Source organism: Pseudophryne corroboree, chromosome 5, assembly GCF_028390025.1.
Source record: "Pseudophryne corroboree isolate aPseCor3 chromosome 5, aPseCor3.hap2, whole genome shotgun sequence".
Classification (NCBI taxonomy): Eukaryota; Metazoa; Chordata; class Amphibia; order Anura; family Myobatrachidae; genus Pseudophryne; species Pseudophryne corroboree.
Window position 1 is genome coordinate 404,616,613 of NC_086448.1, and position 22,324 is coordinate 404,638,936.

Sequence of the window (22,324 nt, forward strand, 5' to 3'; positions counted from 1 at the left end):
GGGTACTGAAAGCTAGCTGCGGCTATGTGCTCACTCCCACAGACCGCCGTCACCCCCCTTACAGAGCCAGAAGTCAGAATACAGGTGAGTGTATAAGAAGGATCTTCATCGTGATGGCTGAAAGGTACCGCACAGCGGGCGAGAACGCTGCGCGCCATGCTACGCGGTAACACAGGCACAGCAGGGTGGGGTGCGCCCTGGGCAGCATCAAACCTACTCAAAACTGGCAGATACACGGACATAAGTTGCTGAGGCACAGTCCTATCCCCGCCAGTATAAATATTAGTACTGAAAGATCTGAGGGAAAACGTGCCATTACGGGGGCAGGGCTTCCTCCTCAGGCAGCCAGCACACTGCTCAGCGCCATTTTCTCTCCTACCAAGCTGCAGAGAAGAACACTGGTCCTCATCCACTTCTGAACCAAGTATCGGGGTGCAAAACAGGGGGGGGGGCACGGTGTAATTTGGTGCTATAGTGTGATATCATTATAAAAGTGCTACAGGTCTGGGGGCATTTTGTGTTTCACAGAATATTTAGCGCTGGGTTGTGAACTGGCAAATACTATCTGTGTCCTTCTGACAGATTTTACTGTGGGTCTGTGGTGTGGTTTTGCACGTGTGACATGTCTGAGGCAGGGAGCTCTTCCCCTGAGGGAGCCATTTTAGGGACACAGAGTTGTAATGTGGTGGTGCTGCCGGCACTCCACGAGCCTGAATGGGTGAAAGAATTACGTGATAGTGTGAATCATATCAGTAAGAGATTAGATAAGTCTGAGTCTCATGCAGAAAACTGGAGAAAATCAGTGGAAGATGTGATTTTTCATAGTTCTGGTTTTTCGTCCACAGGCGACCCCTCTTGGTCACATAAAAGACCATTTGCACAAATAGTACAAACTGATACCGACACGGACTCTGATTCCTGTGTCGACACTAGTGATTCCAGGGGAATAGATCCTAAATTGGCAAAAGCATTCAAAACATGATTGTTGCTATAACGGAGGTATTGGAAGTTACGGAAGCTCCTCCTGTACCTTAGGAGAAGGCTTATTTTTTTATAAAGAAAAGAAAATGAATGTAACTGTCCCTCCTTCTCACGAGCTAAATACTCTTTTTGAGGGAGTTTGGGTAAATCCTGAAAAGAAATTTCAGATTCCCAAAAGGATTCAGGTTGCTTATCCTTTCCCGGCAGAGGACAGGAAAAGGTAGGAGTAACCCCCAGTTTTAGACAGTGCCCTGTCACGGTTAACAAAAAAGGTGATTCTCCCTGCACCTGGGACAGCTTCACTAAAGGAGCCGGTAGACCGCAAGTTGAAGACTACGTTAAAATCTATTTATGTGGCCAATGGGTATGCTGCTCAGGCCCACTATTGCTTGCGCGTGGGTGAGTAGTGCTATCGAAAAATGGTCAGATAACTTGTCATCTGAAATTGACACGATAGATAGAGATGAGATACTCCTACAGTTTGGTCATATCAAAGACGCTGCTGCATACATGCTAGATGCCATGAAAGATATTGGGCTCTTGGGTTCAAAAGCCGCTACCATGGCAGTCTCGGCTTGGAGGGCATTGTGGATTCGCCAGTGGAATGCCGACGCAGATTCCTAAAGAAATATGGAGGCTCTCCCGTATAAAGGTGAGGCCTTGTGTGGAGATGGGCTTGATGCGTTGGTCTCTGCGGCTACCGCAGGTAAGTCGACATTCTTGCCTTATGCTCCTGCGCCGGCGAAAAAGACACATCACTCTCAGATGCAGTCCTTTCGTCCCAACAAATAAAAAAAAGCCAAAGGTTCCCCCTTCTTTGCAGGTAGAGGGAAAAAAGTCCACAGCGTCTCCAGGATCGCAGGAGCAGAAATCAACCCCTGCTTCTGCGAAATTTGCAGTATGACGCTGGTGCTCCCTTGCGGGAGTCCGCTCGGGGGGGAGCACGTCTGAAACTTTCAGTCAGATCTGGGCTCAATCTGGCCTGGACCCATGGGTCTTGCAAATAGTGTCCCATGGTTACAAGCTGGAGTTTCAAGACGTGTGTCTCTCCCCCCCCCCCCCCCATATGCTGATTTTTCAAATCAACCTTGCCAGCTTCTTTTCCAGACAGATTAGTTGTAACGGCTGCAATTCAAATATTATGTCAGGATCAAGTCATTGTCCTGGTACCCTTGTCACAGCAGGGAGAAGGTTTTTATTCAAGCCTCTTCGTAGTTCCGAAGCCGGACGGCTCGGTCAGACCAATTTTAAACCTGGAATCTCTGAATCTCTACCTGAAAAGGTTCAAGATGGAATCTCTGAGGGCAGTGATTTCCAGTCTGGAGTGTCACAACTAAGGGCTGGTGACCGTGACTGGGAGCCTCAGTTGTAGGGGCTGACGGGTAGTTGAATTTAGGAGGGCGTGACCACGACAACAAGAATATCTTTAAGTGCTTTTATTAAACGAAAAGTCCGATAATGTGCAACCAAACAAAACAGTGACAAGTGAGTCTCTGAAATATTACTGGTTGTGACCAGTAATCTGAGGTGTAAGTGGTATGCACTATTGTACTTAGAAGCACAGGTGAATCATAAGTGATGCTGGGGATAGTTGGTAAGCTTTGAGTGAAGCTGTGGTTTGCAGATAGAAATGCACTATTGTACTTAGAAGCACAGGTGAAGCATGAAGTGATGCTGGGAATAGCTGGAGAGCTGTAGAAGAAGCTGGAGAATGGCTGCTGGGAAGCCGGAGTTCAGACACAGGTGAATCAGGGTAGACTGTAGAGGGTTAATCACTGGAGTGTCTGCTTACACTACAGAGTGTAATCACCAGGGAGTCAGGCTGTACTGCAGAGAAAGTCCATGGGAGAACTGCACACTGGAATCACTGAAGACAATTGAAGCACTGACAATCTTTCCAGCCCAGGAACAAGATATTTATACCAGCTGGGAAACAGGGATTGGCTGGCTGATAAAGCAGAGTCTAGAGTGCAGCTGCTGGATAATTAGGTAGAAACCAGAGTGCAGCTGATAGGCTGAAAAGCAACATGTGATGAAAGCAAACATGGCTGCGCCCATGTTAGCTTTTGGAGGGAAATATTGTTTGTAACTTGCATGTGAGCTTTAACCATGAAGCTGCCAGAATCACAGTAAAGAGATTAGAGACAGTGCAGATGGAATCCAGGCTTTGAACACTGGGACAGTCTCAGGAGGCATTTGGAAGGTAAATACTGATAAGGAATTACCTGGATCGTGACATGGAGGAAGGAGACGTCACAGTGTCGGTGGACATAAAAGATGCATACTTACATGTTCCCATTTATCCTCCACATCAAGCTTATCTGAGATTCGTAATACGGGATTGCCATTACCAGTTCCAGATGTTGCCGTTCGGACTCTCCACGGCACCGATGGTGTTCACCAAAGTGATGGCAGAGATGATAGTCCTCCTTCGACAACAAGGTGTCCATATAATCCCTTACCTGGATGATCTCCTGATAAAAGTGAGATCCAAGGAACGGTTGGTGCAGAACATTGCACTCTCTCTGTCAGTACTCCAACAACACGGTTGGATCATGAATTTTCTGAAGTCGCAGTTGGAACCAACGACAAGATTGTCATTTATGGGGATGATACTGGACACACAAATTCAGAGGTTATTTCTTCCGGTGGAAAAAGCTCTGGAGATCCAGAGAATGGTCAAACAAGTTTTGAAACCAACGAGAGTGTTGATCCATCAATGCATTTGGTTGTTGGGAAAGTTGGTAGTGGCCAACAAGGCCATACAGTTTGGCCGATTCCATGCCAGAGTATTCCAGTGGGACCTGTTGGACAAGTGGTCCGTATCCCACCTACACATGGACCAGAAGATAATCCTGTCCTCCAAGCCAGGATTTTGCTCCTGTGGTGGCTACACAGTTCTCACCTATTAGTGGGATGCAGGTTTGGGATTCAGGACTGGGTCCTAGTAACCACGGATGCAAGTCTCCGAGGCGGGGGATCAGGCACACAGGGAAAAAGTTTCCAAGGAAAATGGTCAAGTCAGGAATCCTGTCTTCACCTAAACGTTCTGGAATTCAGAGCCATTTACAACGGCCTTCTACAAGCAGTGCATCTTCTTCAAGATCAACCCGTGCAGATCCAGTCGGACAATGTAATAGCAGTTGCGTACATAAACCGTCAGTGCGGAACGAAAAGCAGAGCGGCAATGGCAGAGGTGACAAAGATCCTCTTCTCGGCAGAAAGACATGCAAGAGCTCTGTCTGCAATTTTCATTCCGGGAGTGGACAACTGGAAAGCAGACTTCCTCAGCAGACACGATCTCCATCCATGAGAGTGGGGCCTCCACCAAGAAGTCTTCGCAGAGGTGACAAGTCTTTGGGTAGTTCCTCAAGTAGACATGATGGCATCTTGTCTAGACATGAAGCTTCAGAGATTGTTCCAGGTCGAGAGACCCTCAAGCAGTAGCAGTGGATGCACTGGTGACCCAGTGGGTGGTTCGATCGGTATATGTTTTCCCTCCTCTTCCACTAATACCAAAAGTTCTCAAAATAATAAGAAGAACAAGGGTTCGAGCAATCCTCATTGCCCCAGACTGGCCAAGGAGGGCTTGGTATCCAGATCTTCAGAAGTTGCTCATAGAAGATCCTCGGCCTCTTCCTCCTTGTGAGGACCTGCTGCAGCAGGGACCGTGCGTGTATTAAGACTTACTGCGGCTACGTTTTGACGGCATGGCTGTTGAGCACCGGATCCTAGCCTGAAAGGGTATTCCCAAGGAAGTCATTCCCACTCTTGTTCAGGCCAGAACATTACCACCGTATTTGGACAAAATGTGTCTTGGTGTGAATCCAAGAAAGCTCCTACGGAAGAGTTTGTTAGGACATTTTCTGCAGGCAGGTGTGGATGCGGGCCTAAGATTGAGTTCAATCAAGGTTCAGATTTTGGCCTTGTCAGTTTTCTTTCAAAAACAATTGGCCTCCCTTCCAGAAGTTCAGAGGTTCATGAAAGGGGTGCTGCACATCCAACCTCCATTTGTGCCTCCGGTGGCACCATGGGACCTTAATGTGGTGTTGCAGTTCCTTCAGTCAGATTGGTTTGAACCTCTTCAGGAGATAGAATTGAAGTTTCTCACTTTGAAAGTGGTGATGCTCTTGGTCTTGGCATCCGCAAGGCGGGTGTTTGAATTGGGGGGCCTTGTCTCACAAGAGCCCTTACCTGGTCTTCCATGAAGATAGGGCAGAGTTGAGAACTCACCAACAATTTTTTCCAAATATGGTTTCATCATTCCATATAAACCAACCTATTGTGGTGCCAGTGGCTACTGACACTTTTACTGCGTCAAAGTCTCTTGATGTGGTTAGAGATTTGAAAATTTATGTCGCAAGAACAGCTAGGATACGGTAAACAGAGGCTCTGTTTATCCTGTATGCTCCCAACAAGATTGGATGTCCTGCTTCTAAGCAGACCATTGTGCTCTGGATCAGAGGCACGATTCAGCACGCTAATTCCACGGCAGGATTGCCGATACTGAAGTCGGTAAATGCCCATTCTACTAGAAATGTGGGGCCCCCTGGGCGGCTGCAGCATTACAGCTTTGCCGGGCAACTACTTGGTCAGAGTCAAACACGTTTGCTAAATTTTACAAGTTTGACATCTTGGCCGATGAGGACCTCCAGTTTGGTCAATCGGTGCTGCAGCGTCATCCACACTCTCCCGCCCATACTGGAGCTTTAGTATAACCCCATGGTACTGAAGTGGACCCCAGCATCCTCTAGGACGTATGAGAAAACAGGATTTTAATACCTACCAGTAAATCTTTTTCTCCTAGTCCGTAGAGGATGCTGGGCACCCGACCCAGTGCGTACTTTACCTGCAGTTATTAGTTTTGTAGTTACACAAGTGTTGTGTTACAATTATTTTTCAGCATGTTGCTGCATTTGTTCATGCCCATTGGCATGTGTTATGTTGAATGCCATGTTGTGCGGCTTGGTTGAGGTGTGAGCTGTTATGAATCTCACCATTAATTTAAAAAGTAAATCCTTTCCTCGAAATGTCCATCTCCCTGGGCACAGTTCCTATACTGATGTCTGGAGGAGGGGCATAGAGGGTGCCAGTTCACACCCTTGGAAAGTCTTAAAATGTCCATGGCTCCTGCGGAACCGTCTGTACCCCATGGTACTGAAGTGGACCCCAGCATCCTCTACGGACTAGGAGAAAAGGATTTACTGGTAGGTATTAAAATCCTGTTTGTTTTTTTTTCAACAGATATCTACACAAGAAAAAAGTATGATGAAGAAAAAACACTTCTTTTTTTTTTTATTACAGTTTCTTTTTTCACAACAATAGAAAATTCAAGTGTTTAATTTTCTTCAATAAAAATTTTTAATTTAGAAGTTTTGCGTTTTTTCTTTAAATGCAATAGTAAATGAAATTTACAATAGGGCATTTCAGGATTGCTGTGGTATTGAAGGTCTTGTGGTACGTCATCCATGGTAGAAGGGGGGTACTGTAGTTACACTTTACAATCGGAGAGGGTACTTTTAACTTTGGGAGGGCTACTCCGTAAAACCTGTGTAAGAAGAGAAATAGGATTAAGTTCAAGGTATTTGGAATTGTGTCATCCCTCCTGGAAAATAACAGGTACCAGCAACATTGCACAAAAAAACAGGTTACACCTGTCATTGTCCAAACTGCGGCCCTCCAGCTGTTGAGAAACTACACATCCCAGCATGCTCTGACACAGCTTAGCATTCTCTGACAGTAAAGCTGTGTCGGGGAATGATGTGATATGTAGTTTCACAACAGGTGGTGGTCCGCAGTTTGGATATGTCTGGGTTACTCAGACAATAGGGAGTTTTGGCCAATACATTTCACATGAAGGGTGTCTCTATGGGTGTAGTACGGGTGACCGGCGGTCTCCTGACCGCCGGTCACCTTACCAACGCCGGGATCCCGGCAGCATACCGACGCCGGGATCCCGGCGGGGAGGGGCGAGTGCAGCAAGACCCTTGCGGGCTCGCCACGCTGCGGGCTCGGTGGCGACCTGCGGTCGCCACGGGTTCTATTCCCACACTCTGGGTGTCGTGGACACCCACGAGTGGAAATAGTCCCTGTTGGTCGGCATGCCGACCATCAGGATAGTGAGCCGTTGGGCTCACGGAGGAGGTCATGTGACTGTCGGTCAGCCGACCGGCGGTCACATGACTACCACCCGTCTCTATATCATGGCGTAGGGGCAGGTCCACATCACAAGTAGGCCATCCATGGTATAGCTGGGGTACTGTAGTGTCACTTTACATCCAGCCAGGGTACTTTTCACTTTGGGAAGGCTACTCCATAGAAGAGAAGAGTAAATTAGAAGAGAAAAATTATTAAGTTCAAGGATAATTTGAAAGCGTGTCATCCCTCCTGGAAAAGAACAAGAGGTACCAGCAACACTGCGCATAACCACAGGTTACACCGACAAGAGGGAGTTTTGGCCAATACATCTCACCTGAAGGGTGTCTCTTTAAGATGGCGGAGGTGCAGGTCCACGTCACAAGTAGGACATCCATGGTAGAGGGGGGTAAACTTGCAGAAGAACTACGACAACCCAACAACTTGGGGATAAAAGGACGTCAACGGGACAACTCAATGTTTTTAAAAATATGACAAACTGCTTTTACATGAAAATACAAATATTACAAGTATACTCACAGGCTGATGAAAAATAAGTCTCGATCAACGTTCTTCAAGCTTCATCTCCTTTGTCCATACCCACCGGTTGAGCAGTAGAACGGTTTCCATTGCGGAAAGCCCTGCAACGAAGAGTAACCGCAAACGGTTTGCGACACATATGTTGTGTAAAATACAACCAACATTTACTATGCCGCAAACCTTCGCTGGTGAGTATAAAAGATCATCACCGGAAGTGTCTAAACATCGAAACCGGCTTTTAAGTACACCAAAGGCACACTCAATTACTCCCCGCAATGCAATGTGTGTCTCTTGGTACCGTTCTTGGGCTTCACCAACAGGATTAGAAAATGGGTCAAGAGCCAAGGTTAGTTGGGATAACCCGCATTGCCTATGGGAAAATGAAAAATGGTGTAATAATAAAAAAAAAAAAAAAATACAACTTGCCTAACAGCCAGCCACTCGCCATTTTTCCTGTCTCAAAACCCTGAAACAGCGATGAATGGCTTAGGATGATGGAGTTGTGAGATGACCCAGGAAATCCCACAAAAAGATTTGTAAATTTCATATTGGCATCACAGACCGCCTGAATATTCATGATATGGAAGCGTTTTCGGTTCCGAAAAGAATTCCGTGGCGGCCTGATGTGCACTTGACTACAGTCAATCGCGCCCAGAACATTGGGAAATTTCTATTTGTTGAAGAAGCCTAATTTGAACTCGCGCCATCAGCTGTCCGTATCTGGAATACTGATGAACTGGGTCGTCAATTTGTGGAAAGCCCTAATGACCTGAGTTATACAGCGCGACAGTGTCGGCTGTGAAAAACCGCACGTTTGAGACAAAGTAGGCTGGAATGTGCCTGACGCCAAAAAATGTAACGTAGCCAGCAGTTTCTGGAAACCACTGACTACGTGATTGGTCCGTGCCTAAGTTTCCAGGTCGGCCTCCAACAGATTGTACAGCGAATATATATCGTGAGCCGATAAGCGATAATTTTGTATCACCTCGAACTCTGAGAGATCCTCCAGTACACGCCTAGTGCGATACTGGCGTGGACGTCGAAATGAAGCACGCACTACTGACTCACCCAATGCAGACATTTGCTGACCACGATCCTGATGTTCCACAGCCTTTTCATCCTCCACACTTGCAGCCAGCATGAACATCACAATCTGGTCAGAAAAAGGCTCCATTATTGTAGTCCGTGTAAAAAAAAATAGGATATATATGTTGTAAAACGCAGAAATTGTCCTAAAAAAACGATTCCACAAGAGAGCTGACTGTAATGGCTGCTCGTCTCCCTGAAGTCTCAAAAACAGGAGTGAGGAGAGAGGAGTGACTTTGGAGAAGTATAACCTAGGTATAACTGTGAAATCATGGGTACATTTCCCTCAGCTGAGTGCAGAAAAAAATATTATTTAAAAAAAAAAATAAAATCTAATAATGTGGGATAAATACAAAAACAAAGTAGATAATTACTTCAAATATAAATAGATATGCTATTAGAAATCAAAAAAGCACCAAAAAATCAAAGTATTTAAGATTTCTTGTCAGCTAACGCCAGAAAAAGTAGGCACAATGAAATTGACGAAATGACTGTCGAAAAGCACTGATGTTGAATCAGCATTCTTCAATTGAATATACTTTTGTCGAAATGCCGCATTTTTAACATTACAGACATTGGATTGTCGAATAGTCAAAATTTGATACTGAAACAACAGGTTTTTTGTCGAATCTGAATCGACGTGGTTTTTTGGTTGAAATAGACCAATTTTTTGACAAATTAAGTAATTCAACATCAATTGAATATACCCCAAAGGGTGGAAAATCTATGGACGCTCCTGTATCATGCAGCGCATGCGCCAGGGATTTGCCTAAGGGGGATGCTTTGAATGATGGTCTGTGTAATACGTGCCATACATCTGTCAGTCCGCAGCTCCTGTAATCAATCAGGATCCACCTTGGGCGGTGTTCACATCTTTGCTCAATATGCCTGTGACACACCTTACGCCCCCCGTGGGACCTCCTATGCCATTGCAGCCACATATGACCCCTATGGTAAATCCGCCTTGGGCGGATAATTTGTCTACCCAGTTGCAGCAATTGAATCAATCTTTGGTTAGACATAAACATACCCCAAGTCACTCTGGTGTCAAGGGGTCATCTAAGCGGGCCACTTCCTCCTCACAATCCACTAATCTCTCGGAATATTCATCTGATGAGGATGGGGAGTATACTGACCTGTCAGACACTGATACAGCTGCTTCTGACGAGGAATCTGCAACTCTGGTTGATGTCCCTGACCTAGTGGTTGCTAATAAGCAAATTCTACAAATAGGTGATGATGTGGATACCGCTACAGTGTCTAAGAAACCTGGTAAGTTTAAACATCAGAAGGTAACTAAAACATTATTACCCTATTCTGACCATTTAGTAGACATATGTCAAGAACCCTGGTCTTCGCCAGGAAAAAAATTTTTTCCCTATCTAAAAAGATGGTAGCTTGTTATCCTCTCCCTTCTGAGTTGTGTAACAAATGAGAAAATTCACCGCCGGTGGAAACACATGTCACCCGTCTCGTGGTGTCATCTACCCTTCCTGTCACCACTGTCACCTCTCTGAAGGAACCGACAGATAAACGTGTGGAGGGTTGCCTGAAGTCTATGTAATCCCTTACAGGTGCTTTACATACTGTAGACCCACTATAGCAGCCTCGTAGGCTGCAAAATGAATTGAAGCATGGGTTCAGGCATTGGAGGAAGAGTTGCCTCAGGATATATCTGACACTGCCAGACAGTACCTGTCTCATATTACCACCGCCACATATTACATTCAGGAGATGTCCTCTGAGGCAGGTGTGATGGCGGCTAAGGCATCGAGTACGTCCATCTTGGCTCTCCGCATTCTGTGTTTGAGGTCATGGAAGTTGGACCTGGACTTTAAGGGAGACATCCTATTTGGGGAAGATCTCAATAAGGTTGTGACTGACTTAGCGGTTGCTAAGACTGCATTTCTCCTTAATACTAATCCTTCTGCACAGAAGGCAAAAGGTACCACTTTTTTCACTCTTTTCGGCCTCAAGGGAAAGCAAAAGGTCAGGCATACCCGAGACAATATTGTGCTCCCAAAATGACTAAGCCCAAGGCAAAACAATCCTGGGCTGCCTGTCAGCCTGTTTCTAAACAAGACAAGCCTGCTGCATGACAGGGCGATGCCTCCCTCTGCGGGACTACTGGGTGGGAGGCCGACTTCTGCGATTCACCCAGGTTTGGTTAAAGACCACTTAAGACGCATGAGTGTGAGAAGTTGTCACTCACGGGTATGCAGTCTCTTTCAAAAGATGTCCCCCTCGCCAGTTCTGCACAATGGTTATTCCTTCAGATTTGTTGAAGGTGCAAGCTCTACAACTGGTCGTGCGTTCCCTCATGGATACAGGAGTGATAGTGCCGGTACCTCTCCCAGAGATGCAGAGGATACTACTCAACCCTGTTTCTAGTCCTGAAACCCAATGGGTCTTTCCAGCCTATACTCGACCTCAAATGAGAGTGTCCAAGTTCCGTATGGAAACACTGCACTCAATTGTACGGACCATGGAACCCGGAAACTATATGGTATCCCTGGCTATACATGATGCTTACCTGCATATACCTATTGCCATATCGCATCAGCAATATCTGCAATTTGCTATTGGCAACCTTCCCTATCAAATCCAGGCTCTGTAGTTTGTACTGGCCACGGCCCCTCTGATCTTCACCAAGGTTATGTCCTTGATAACGGCTCATCTCCGTCGCCAGGGAGTCAGGATCCTGCCGTACCTGGATGACTTGCTGATTCTGGCAAACTCCTACGATGTCCTCAGTCATCTACAACTGACTGTAAACTCTACAAGCCCACGGGTGGCTCATCAATTGGAAGAAGTCCTCGCTTGTCCCTGCTCGGAGCATGGTGCACCTGGGGGCACTGCTGGACACACACAGCCAATGCCTGTTTTTGTCTCCACAGAAGATCCTGAAAGTTCAGGACAGGATCATATACTTCCTCTCTCTCACCCAATAGTATCGATTCACTCGGCGATGCAAGTACTAGGCCTCATGGTGTCGGCTTTCGACATGGTAGAGTACACTCAATTTCTATTTTCTATTATATATATATATATATATATATATATATATATATATATATATATATATATATACACACACACACACACACTAAATCAGAAATGCCATATAAAACAGTGATAACCAGTATATACGCACAACAATATATGATTTCCTTTCTTTCAAATCAAGTGGGTAACGTCAGCGCATCCGAGTACATTTTGGGGTAAGAGGTAAAAAAATTCCCTGACCCCTTTATTAGCAGGATATAACTTTATTACAAAGGTTAACGCAGCACCATCCCTGCACGACCCAAATGGAGTACGTAAACTACCACATCAACAGGTGTACTGTGACGGTAAGTACAACCTTTTTTTGCCTAGTTATTTGAATGTACTACTTGAGTGATCACCCTGCAGACTAGAGACATCCTTTTGACCACCAATACCGTAAGGATAGCCTATTTGGCAGGATATACAGTTCTCTGGACTTTATTTGAGCCGATCAGACTGTTGTTGGAATTTTTCTGTGTACTATATGGCTTTATGTACAGACTAATTTTTTAACCTTGCTTTGGCTTATTTCTAACCCAGGGCTAAATTAGGATACACTGTATAAGAGTATTCTTCTTTGCATAACGATGTGATACATTTTTATTAGAGTAACAAAAAACAGACTGGAGCGTGGGTCACAGAACACTTCAAGTTATGTGTGTGGGTTGGCGGGCCGCAGGCTGGAGGACAGGACAGCACAGGACGGGCGGGCATGAGGGAGCGCGGTGTGACGTCAGCACATCACACCGGGGCCAGGAACACAGCACAGGGCGGCCAGGAGCGCAGGACGGGCAGAAGGGAGCGCGGTGTGATGTCTGCACGCCACATCGCGAGCTGGACAGGGCTGTGTCTGGGCAGCGCAACCGTCCATTACCCCAGGAATTACATTTTTACCCCATTTGGGGAAATTTACCCCTGTTCCCTGACCACTGTGCTAATCTGTGTAAGTTGCTGGTGCTCCGCTCCTATGCCCACTTACCAGATTTTACTGGGTGGGACAGGTGGTGTTGCTGTATCAGTTCTTCCGTCCGCTTACCCATTGCTGGAGGAACAAGTGCCCGCTCTTGCTATGGGCTGGTTGAACGCCGGGATCGCCGGAGCAGCTTGGTGACAGGCGTAGCACCTCTGCTTTAGACTGGCCGGGTGCTCGTGTACCGCTGCGTTTTTTGCCTCTGGGATGCTCTGTGCAGCGTTGCCAGTGTGACTTTCCGGTTATCGCGGCTGCTGGCGCTGGAGCTCTGCTGGACAGGTGCAAATGTAAGCTACTTCCAATGCGTTTCTCCCCCTTAGGGGCTTCATTAGGGATGCAATATATCATCATATTATTCGGTGTCTACACACAGTTGAAATAATAAATCGGGTGGAGAATACTTTGAATGGGATGTCACAAGTGGGCGAACATACGGTATTCAAATGGAGTCTGCTGGGCTGACAAATCGAGCAGATATCTGTTAAGCACATATACACAAAATTGTTTGTGCAAAAACCTTACTAATCATTAAATAGTTTGTCCGGTCATGTGAATGGCCGATCCATTGGCCCAGTATGTACACCATATAAGAATCCAAAATCAACTGATACTGAAAACATTGCTCCACTGCTTAATTAGTAGTCCTGAATTATCTATGAATCCATGACCTTCTGACCTAATATATATATATATATATATATATATATATATATATATATATATGTTACTTTCTTATTTTGTAGTAGTCTAATATTGTGTCAAAAATAATGTTTAATAGAATTGACATCTTGCATGTTTTCATCCTAGGAAGTCAGAAGCATAAGCTACAGGTGGTGGCACAGGACGAAAATGACGAGCCGACTCTTCTGGACATGGCCCTGGCAGTAGAGAAAATAACTGATGTACCAATTACCTCACAGAAACTAATATACAAAGGTAAATTATATTTATTATAATGTACAGTGGAGTATATCAGTGTATGGTTCAGGCATTTTATGATTTTTATTAAAGAAACACTTTTGTCTTCTATATTTTCACTGGTGTAAGGGTTCGCGTCAGGGGTGTAAGTTCACACCAGGCACTTGGAGGCAAAATAGAATGAGGTGTCTGCATCCACCTAGTGGCTCCGGCTTGCATATGTGCTGATATACAGATGTGTCCTCATCATAGGCGCTTTAAGAGAGGAAGAGGCCCATGTGTTGCTTCCTTCGTTCTGGTCCCACTACCGGCAGTGCTGGAGAGTCTGAGCACTAGAGGGCTCAGACTCTACTGCGCATGCACAGAACACCGGTAAAATGGGGTGGCGGACATTTTCCTAGTGATTTCTCTACTGCGCATGCACAGAACACCGTTAAAATGGGCACTGCACCATTTTCATGGTGAATCCACAGCGCTGCTGACATTGGCGTGGGACTCCGGAGGGGTAAGTATTAAAAAAATGGGTGCAGCGTGTGCAGTGGGGACCCCCTCTGTACTCAGGGGCCCGTGTGCACCGCACACACTGCACCCATTATAAATACGCCAGTGATTCTCATACATCTATCCTGAACATGCCATGCAGCACAAGATGTCTGGCATGAGTGAGCTGCCAATTCCCGTGCAAATCTGCTAATGTCAGGCATATTTTTTTCAAATACGTCCTAGAGGTTGCTGGGGATGCTTCAAGAACCATGGGGTATATACAGGATCCGCAGGAGACATGGGCACTTTAAGATTTTAAATGGGTGTGAACTGGCTCCTCCCTCTATGCCCCTCCTCCAGACTCCAGTTAGATTCTGTGCCCAGTGAGACTGGATGCACACTGAGGAGCTCTCCAGAGTTTCTCAGAAAAAATACTTTGTAGGTTTATTTTCTCTGACGTCCTAGTGGATGCTGGGAACTCCGTAAGGACCATGGGGAATAGCGGCTCCGCAGGAGACTGGGCACAAAAGTAAAAGCTTTAGGACTACCTGGTGTGCACTGGCTCCTCCCCCTATGACCCTCCTCCAAGCCTCAGTTAGATTTTTGTGCCCGGCCGAGAAGGGTGCACACTAGGGGCTCTCCTGAGCTTCTTAGTAAAAGTTTAGTTTTAGGTTTTTTATTTTCAGTGAGACCTGCTGGCAACAGGCTCACTGCATCGAGGGACTAAGGGGAGAAGAAGCGAACTCACCTGCGTGCAGAGTGGATTGGGCTTCTTAGGCTACTGGACACCATTAGCTCCAGAGGGACCGAACACAGGCCCAGCCTCGGAGCTCGGTCCCAGAGCCGCGCCGCCGGCCCCCTTACAGAGCCAGAAGCAAGAAAAGGTCCGGAAAAATCGGCGGCAGAAGACATCAGTCTTCAACAAGGTAGCGCACAGCACTGCAGCTGTGCGCCATTGTTACTCAGGCACACTTCACACTCCGGTCACTGAGGGTGCAGGGCGCTAGGGGGGGGCGCCCTGAGCAGCAATGTAAAACACCTTGGCTGGCATAAATACACCACATATAACCCCCAGGGCTATATGGATGTATTTTAACCCCTGCCAGAACTCACCAAAAAGCGGGAGAAAAGGCCGCCGAGAAGGGGGCGGAGCCTATCTCCTCAGCACACGGGCGCCATTTTCCATCACAGCTCCGCTGGAAGGACGTCTCCCTGACTCTCCCCTGCAGTCCTGCACTACAGAAAAGGGTAAAAAAGAGAGGGGGGCACTAATTTGGCGCAGTAGTTTATACTAACAGCAGCTATAAAGGGAAAAGCACATTTTATAGTGGTATTCCTGTATATATATATATATATATATAGCGCTCTGGTGTGTGCTGGCATACTCTCCCTCTGTCTCCCCAAAGGGCTAGTGGGGTCCTGTCCTCTATCAGAGCATTCCCTGTGTGTGTGTGTGGTGTGTCGGTACGATTGTGTCGACATGTTTGAGGAGGAAAATGAGATTATACAGTTGTCACCCCCTAGGGAGTCGACACCTGAGTGGATGAGCTTATGGAAGGAATTACGTGACAGTGTCAGCTCTTTACGACAGACAGTTGACGACATGAGACAGCCGGCTACTCAGCTTGTGCCTGTCCAGGGGTCTCAAACGCCATCAGGGGCTTTAAAACGCCCGTTACCTCAAATGGCAGACACTGATACTGACTCCAGTGTCGATGATGAGGAGACAAACGTGACTTCCACTAGGGCCACACGTTACATGATTGAAGCAATGAAAAATGTATTGCATATCTCTGATAATACAAGTACCACTAAAAAGGGTATTATGTTTGGTGAGAAAAAACTGCCTGTAGTTTTTCCTGTGTCCGAGGAATTAAATGAAGTGTGTGATGAGGCGTGGGTTTCCCCCGATAAAAAACTGATAATCCCTAAAAGGTTATTGGCATCGTACCCTTTCCCGCCAGAGGATAGGGCACGTTGGGAAACACCCCCTAGGGTGGATAAAGCGCTCACACGCTTGTCTAAACAGGTAGCACTACCCTCTCCTGATACGGCCGCCCTAAAGGAACCTGCCGATAGAAAGCTGGAGAATATCCTAAAATGTATATACTCTCACACGGGTGTTATACTGCGACCAGCAATCGCCTCTGCCTGGATGTGCAGTGCGGGCCTGGCGTGGTCTGATTCCCTGACTGAAAATATTCATACCCTAGATAGGGACAGTATATTACTGACTATAGAGCATTTGAAGGATGCATTTCTATATATGCGTGATGCACAGAGGGATATTTGCCGACTGGCATCAAGAGTTAGCGCGCTGTCCATTTCTGCAAGAAGAGGTTTATGGACGCGGCAGTGGTCAGGTGATGCGGATTCTAAAAGGCACATGGAAGTATTGCCTTATAAGGGGGAGGAGTTATTTGGGGTAGGTCTATCAGACCTGGTAGCCACGGCAACTGCTGGAAAATCCACATTTTTACCCCAGGTAGCTTCTCAACCTAAGAAGACGCCGTATTATCAGGCGCAGTCCTTTCGGCCCCATAAGGGCAAGCGGGCAAAAGGCGCCTCATTTCTGCCCCGTGGCAGAGGGAGAGGAAAAAGGCTGCAACAAACAGCCAGTTCCCAGGAACAAAAGCCCTCTCCCGCCTCCGCAAAGTCCTCAGCATGACGCTGGGGCTTTACAAGCGGACACAGGCACGGTGGGGGCCCGTCTCAAGAAATTCAGTGCGCAGTGGGCCCACTCGCAAGTGGACCCCTGGATCCTTCAGGTGGTATCTCAGGGGTACAAATTTGAATTCGAGACGTCTCCCCCTCGCCGTTTTCTAAAGTCTGCTTTACCAACGTCTCCCTCAGACAGGGAGGCAGTATTGGAAGCCATTCACAAGCTGTATTCCCAGCAGGTGATAATCAAGGTACCCCTCCTACAACAGGGAAAGGGGTACTATTCCACACTATTTGTGGTACCGAAGCCGGACGGCTCGGTGAGACCAATTTTAAACCTAAAATCCTTGAACACTTACATACAAAGGTTCAAATTCAAGATGGAGTCACTCCGAGCAGTGATTGCAAACCTGGAAGAAGGGGACTATATGGTGTCTCTGGACATCAAAGATGCTTACCTACATGTCCCAATTTACCCTTCTCACCAAGGGTACCTCAGGTTTGTGGTACAGAACTGTCACTATCAGTTTCAGACGCTGCCGTTTGGATTGTCCACGGCACCCCGGGTCTTTACCAAGGTAATGGCCGAAATGATGATACTCCTTCGAAGAAAGGGAGTTTTAGTTATCCCTTACTTGGACGATTTCCTGATAAGGGCAAGATCCAGGGAACAGTTGGAAGTCGGAGTAGCACTATCCCAGATAGTGCTGCGCCAGCACGGTTGGATTCTCAATATTCCAAAATCGCAGCTGATCCCGACGACACGACTTCTATTCCTAGGGATGATCCTGGACACAGTCCAGAAAAAGGTGTTTCTCCCGGAGGAGAAAGCCAGGGAGTTATCCGAACTAGTCAGAAATCTCCTAAAACCAGGCCAAGTCTCAGTGCATCAATGCACAAGGGTCCTGGGAAAGATGGTGGCTTCTTACGAAGCAATCCAATTCGGCAAGAACCTTCCAGTGGGATCTGCTAGACAAATGGTCCGGGTCGCATCTTCAGATGCATCAGCGGATAATCTTGTCACCAAGGACAAGGGTGTCTCTTCTGTGGTGGTTGCAGAGTGCTCATCTTCTAGAGGGCCGCAGATTCGGCATTCAGGACTGGGTCCTGGTGACCACGGATGCCAGCCTAAGAGGCTGGGGAGCAGTCACACAGGGAAGAAATTTCCAGGGCTTGTGGTCAAGCCTGGAGACATCACTTCACATAAATATCCTGGAGCTAAGGGCCATCTACAATGCTCTAAGCCTAGCAAGACCTCTGCTTCAAGGTCAGCCGGTGCTGATCCAGTCGGACAACATCACGGCAGTCGCCCACGTAAACAGACAGGGCGGCACAAGAAGCAGGAGGGCAATGACAGAAGTTGCAAGGATTCTTCGCTGGGCGGAAAATCATGTGATAGCACTGTCAGCAGTGTTCATTCCGGGAGTGGACAACTGGGAAGCAGACTTCCTCAGCAGACACGACCTCCACCCGGGGGAGTGGGGACTTCACCCAGAAGTCTTCCACATGATTGTGAACCGGTGGGAAAAACCAAAGGTGGACATGATGGCGTCCCGCCTCAACAAAAAACTAGACAGGTATTGCGCCAGGTCAAGGGACCCTCAGGCAATAGCTGTGGACGCTCTGGTAACACCGTGGGTGTACCAGTCAGTGTATGTGTTCCCTCCTCTGCCTCTCATACCCAAGGTACTGAGAATCATAAGAAGGAGAGGAGTAAGGACTATACTCGTGGCTCCGGATTGGCCAAGAAGGACTTGGTACCCGGAACTTCAAGAGATGCTCACAGAGGACCCGTGGCCTCTACCTCTAAGAAAGGACCTGCTCCGGCGTTTGACGGCATGGCGGTTGAACGCCGGATCCTGAAGGAAAAAGGCATTCCGGATGAAGTCATCCCTACCCTGATCAAAGCCAGGAAGGATGTAACCGTACAACATTATCACCGTATTTGGCGTAAATATGTTGCGTGGTGCGAGGCCAGGAAGGCCCCTACAGAGGAATTTCAACTGGGTCGTTTCCTGCATTTCCTGCAAACAGGACTGTCCTATGGGCCTAAAATTAGGGTCCATTAAGGTTCAAATTTCGGCCCTGTCGATTTTCTTCCAGAAAGAACTGGCTTCAGTTCCTGAAGTTCAGACGTTTGTCAAGGGGGTACTGCATATACAGCCTCCTTTTGTGCCTCCAGTGGCACCTTGGGATCTCAATGTTGTTTTGGGGTTCCTAAAATCACATTGGTTTGAACCACTCTCCACTGTGGACTTAAAATATCTCACATGGAAAGTGGTAATGCTGTTAGCCCTGGCTTCAGCCAGGCGTGTCTCAGAATTGGCGGCTTTATCCTATAAAAGCCCTTACCTAATTTTTCATACGGACAGGGCAGAATTGAGGACTCATCCTCAATTTCTCCCTAAGGTGGTTTCAGCGTTTCACTTGAACCAGCCTATTGTGGTACCTGCGGCTACTAAGGACTTGGAGGACTCCAAGTTGCTGGACGTAGTCAGGGCCCTGAAAATATGTTTCCAGGATGGCTGGAGTCAGAAAATCTGACTCGCTGTTTATCCTGTATGCACCCAACAAGCTGGGTGCTCCTGCTTCTAAGCAGACTATTGCTCGTTGGATTTGTAGTACAACTCAGCTTGCACATTCTGTGGCAGGCCTGCCACAGCCAAAATCTGTAAAAGCCCATTCCACAAGGAAGGTGGGCTCATCTTGGGCGGCTGCCCGAGGGGTCTCGGCTTTACAACTTTGCCGAGCAGCTACTTGGTCAGGGGCAAACACGTTTGCTAAATTCTACAAATTTGATACCCTGGCCGAGGAGGACCTGGAGTTCTCTCATTCGGTGCTGCAGAGTCATCCGCACTCTCCCGCCCGTTTGGGAGCTTTGGTATAATCCCCATGGTCCTTACGGAGTTCCCAGCATCCACTAGGACGTCGGAGAAAATAAGAATTTACTTACCGATAATTCTATTTCTCGTAGTCCGTAGTGGATGCTGGGCGCCCATCCCAAGTGTGGATTGTCTGCAATACTTGTACATAGTTATTGTTACAAAAATCGGGTTATTATTGTTGTGAGCCATCTTTTCAGAGGCTCCTCTGTTATCATGCTGTTAACTGGGTTCAGATCACAGGTTGTACGGTGTGATTGGTGTGGCTGGTATGAGTCTTACCCGGGATTCAAAATCCTTCCTTATTGTGTACGCTCGTCTGGGCACAGTATCCTAACTGAGGCTTGGAGGAGGGTCATAGGGGGAGGAGCCAGTGCACACAGGTAGTCCTAAAGCTTTTACTTTTGTGCCCAGTCTCCTGCGGAGCCGCTATTCCCCATGGTCATTACGGAGTTCCCAGCATCCACTACGGACTACGAGAAATAGAATTATCGGTAAGTAAATTCTTATTATTTTCAGGGAGACCTGCTGGCAACAGGCTCCCTGCATCGTGGGACTGAGGGGAGCGAAGCGGACCTACTTCTCTGAGTTCAAGAGCTCTGCTTCTTAGGCTACTGGACACCATTAGCTCCAGAAGGTACGATCATTTGGTCCGCCTAGCTGCTCGTTCCCGGAGCCGCACCGTCACCCCCCTAGCAGAGCCAGAAGATGGAAGCCGGGTGAGTAGCAGAAGATCAGAAGACTTCAGTGACTGCAGAAGATGGCTTGTTGAGGTACCGCGATTCGCGCCATGCTCCCACATAAGAACGGCACTTCAGGGCGCAGGGGGGGCGCCCTGGGCAGCATAAATCCTCAATTTAGCGACTGGCAGAAAGTGTATAAAGTGCCTGGGCACTAATTACAGACCCCGCCAGTATAAAGATGAAAAATTTAGCAGGACTGAAGTGCGTCATTAAGGGGGCGTGTCTTGGGCCTCACAGCTCTGACCTGCGCCATTTTCTCTTTACAGAAGCTGCAGAGACTCTGAGCCTGGCCTCCCACACTGCTGTACAAGTAGCAGGGTGCAAAACGGGGGGGGCACAAGAGATTTGGTGCTAGTTAGTTGAAAGTAAAAGCGCTAACAGGTCTGGGCAGTAATTTACTCGCTTCAGAACCGGGATAGGCGCTGGGTTGTGAGCTGTCAGAACTCCCTCTGTGTTTCTCTAACAGGCATTGTTGTGGGTCTGTCTCCTATAGCCCCAGTGTTGTTGTGGGTGTCTGTACGTGTGTGTCTACATGTCTGAGGCCGAGTGCTCTTCCCAGGAGGAGACTGGAGTGGGAACGGAAAAGGCTGTGGGAGTGACCGCGTCGGCACCGCCGACGGCTGATTGGGTAAATATGTTGAGTGTTTTGAATGCTAATGTGGCTCGGTTGACGAAGAGATTAGATAAATCTGAGTCTAAAAGCCAGACATGGAGGAAATCCATGGAAGATGCTTTGTCACAAGCTCAGACCCCTTCGGGGTCACAGAAACGTGCATTTACCCAGATAACAGATATGGATACCGACACGGACTCTGATTTCAGTGTCGACTATAGTGACACCAGATTGAATCCTAAACTGGCTAAGAGCATTCAGTACATGATTGTGGCGATAAAAGAAGTGTTGCATATAACAGAGGACCCTGCTGTTCCCGATACTAGGGTCTGTATGTATAAAGGAAAGAAACCTGAGGTAACGTTAACTCCCTCTCATGAACTGAACGCTCTTTTTGAAAAGGCTTGGGAAAATCCTGACAAGAAGGTACAGGTTCCCAAAAGAATTCCAGTGGCATATCAGTTTCCTTTTGGGGACAGGGAAAAGTGGGAGTCAACCCCTACGGTCGATAAAGCTCTATCGCGTCTATCCAAAAAGGTGGCGTTTCCGTCTCCTGACACAGCAGCCCTAAAGGATCCTGTGGATCATAAGCTGGAAAATACACTTAAATCAATTTATGTCACTACGGGTTCGCTACTCAGGCCTGCCGTTGCTTCGTCATGGGTGAGTAGCGCTATTGAAAAGTGGGCAGATAACTTGTCATCTGAGATAGATTCCCTTGACAGGGATAGCGTACTTTTGACTCTGGGTCATAACAGGGACGCTGCAGCATACTTAAAAGAAGCTATAAGGGATATTGGCCTTTTGGGATCAAGGGCCAATGCCATGGCAGTCTCAGCTAGGAGAGCATTGTGGATTAATCAATGGAATGCTGATGCTGACTCTAAGAAGGCGATGGAGTCTTTACCGTTTAACGGTAGTGTCTTGTTTGGTGACGGCCTCACTGACCTGGTATCTACGGCTACCGCGGGTAAGTCGTCATTTTTACCTTATGTTCCTGCACAACAGAAGAAAACACCCCACTATCAGATGCAGTTCTTTCGGCCCAATAAATTAAAAAAAGGACGAGGGTCCTCCTTCCTTGCTGCGAGAGGTAGAGGAAGGGGAAAGAGGTCACAGGCTGTGGCAAGTTCCCAAGAGCAGAAGTCCTCTCCGGCTTCTACCAAATTCACTGCATGACGCTGTGGCTCCTCTGTGGGAGTCCGCACCGATGGGGGCATGTTTCAAACTCTTCAGTCAGGTCTGGGTACTCTCGGACCTGGAT

The 22,324-nt window shown here is 47.4% G+C and overlaps 1 protein-coding gene across 6 annotated transcripts in view; it reads left to right on the plus strand.

The window, feature by feature from the left end:
* Positions 1–22,324, plus strand: part of BAG1 (BAG cochaperone 1) — a 253,268-nt gene that overhangs the window by 25,052 nt on the left and 205,892 nt on the right. For all 6 annotated transcript variants that reach the window (XM_063922747.1, XM_063922749.1, XM_063922748.1 and 3 more), the window contains one exon: positions 13,568–13,696. In XM_063922747.1, the coding sequence (XP_063778817.1) occupies positions 13,568–13,696 (129 nt within the window). The remainder of the gene's footprint in view (positions 1–13,567; positions 13,697–22,324) is intronic.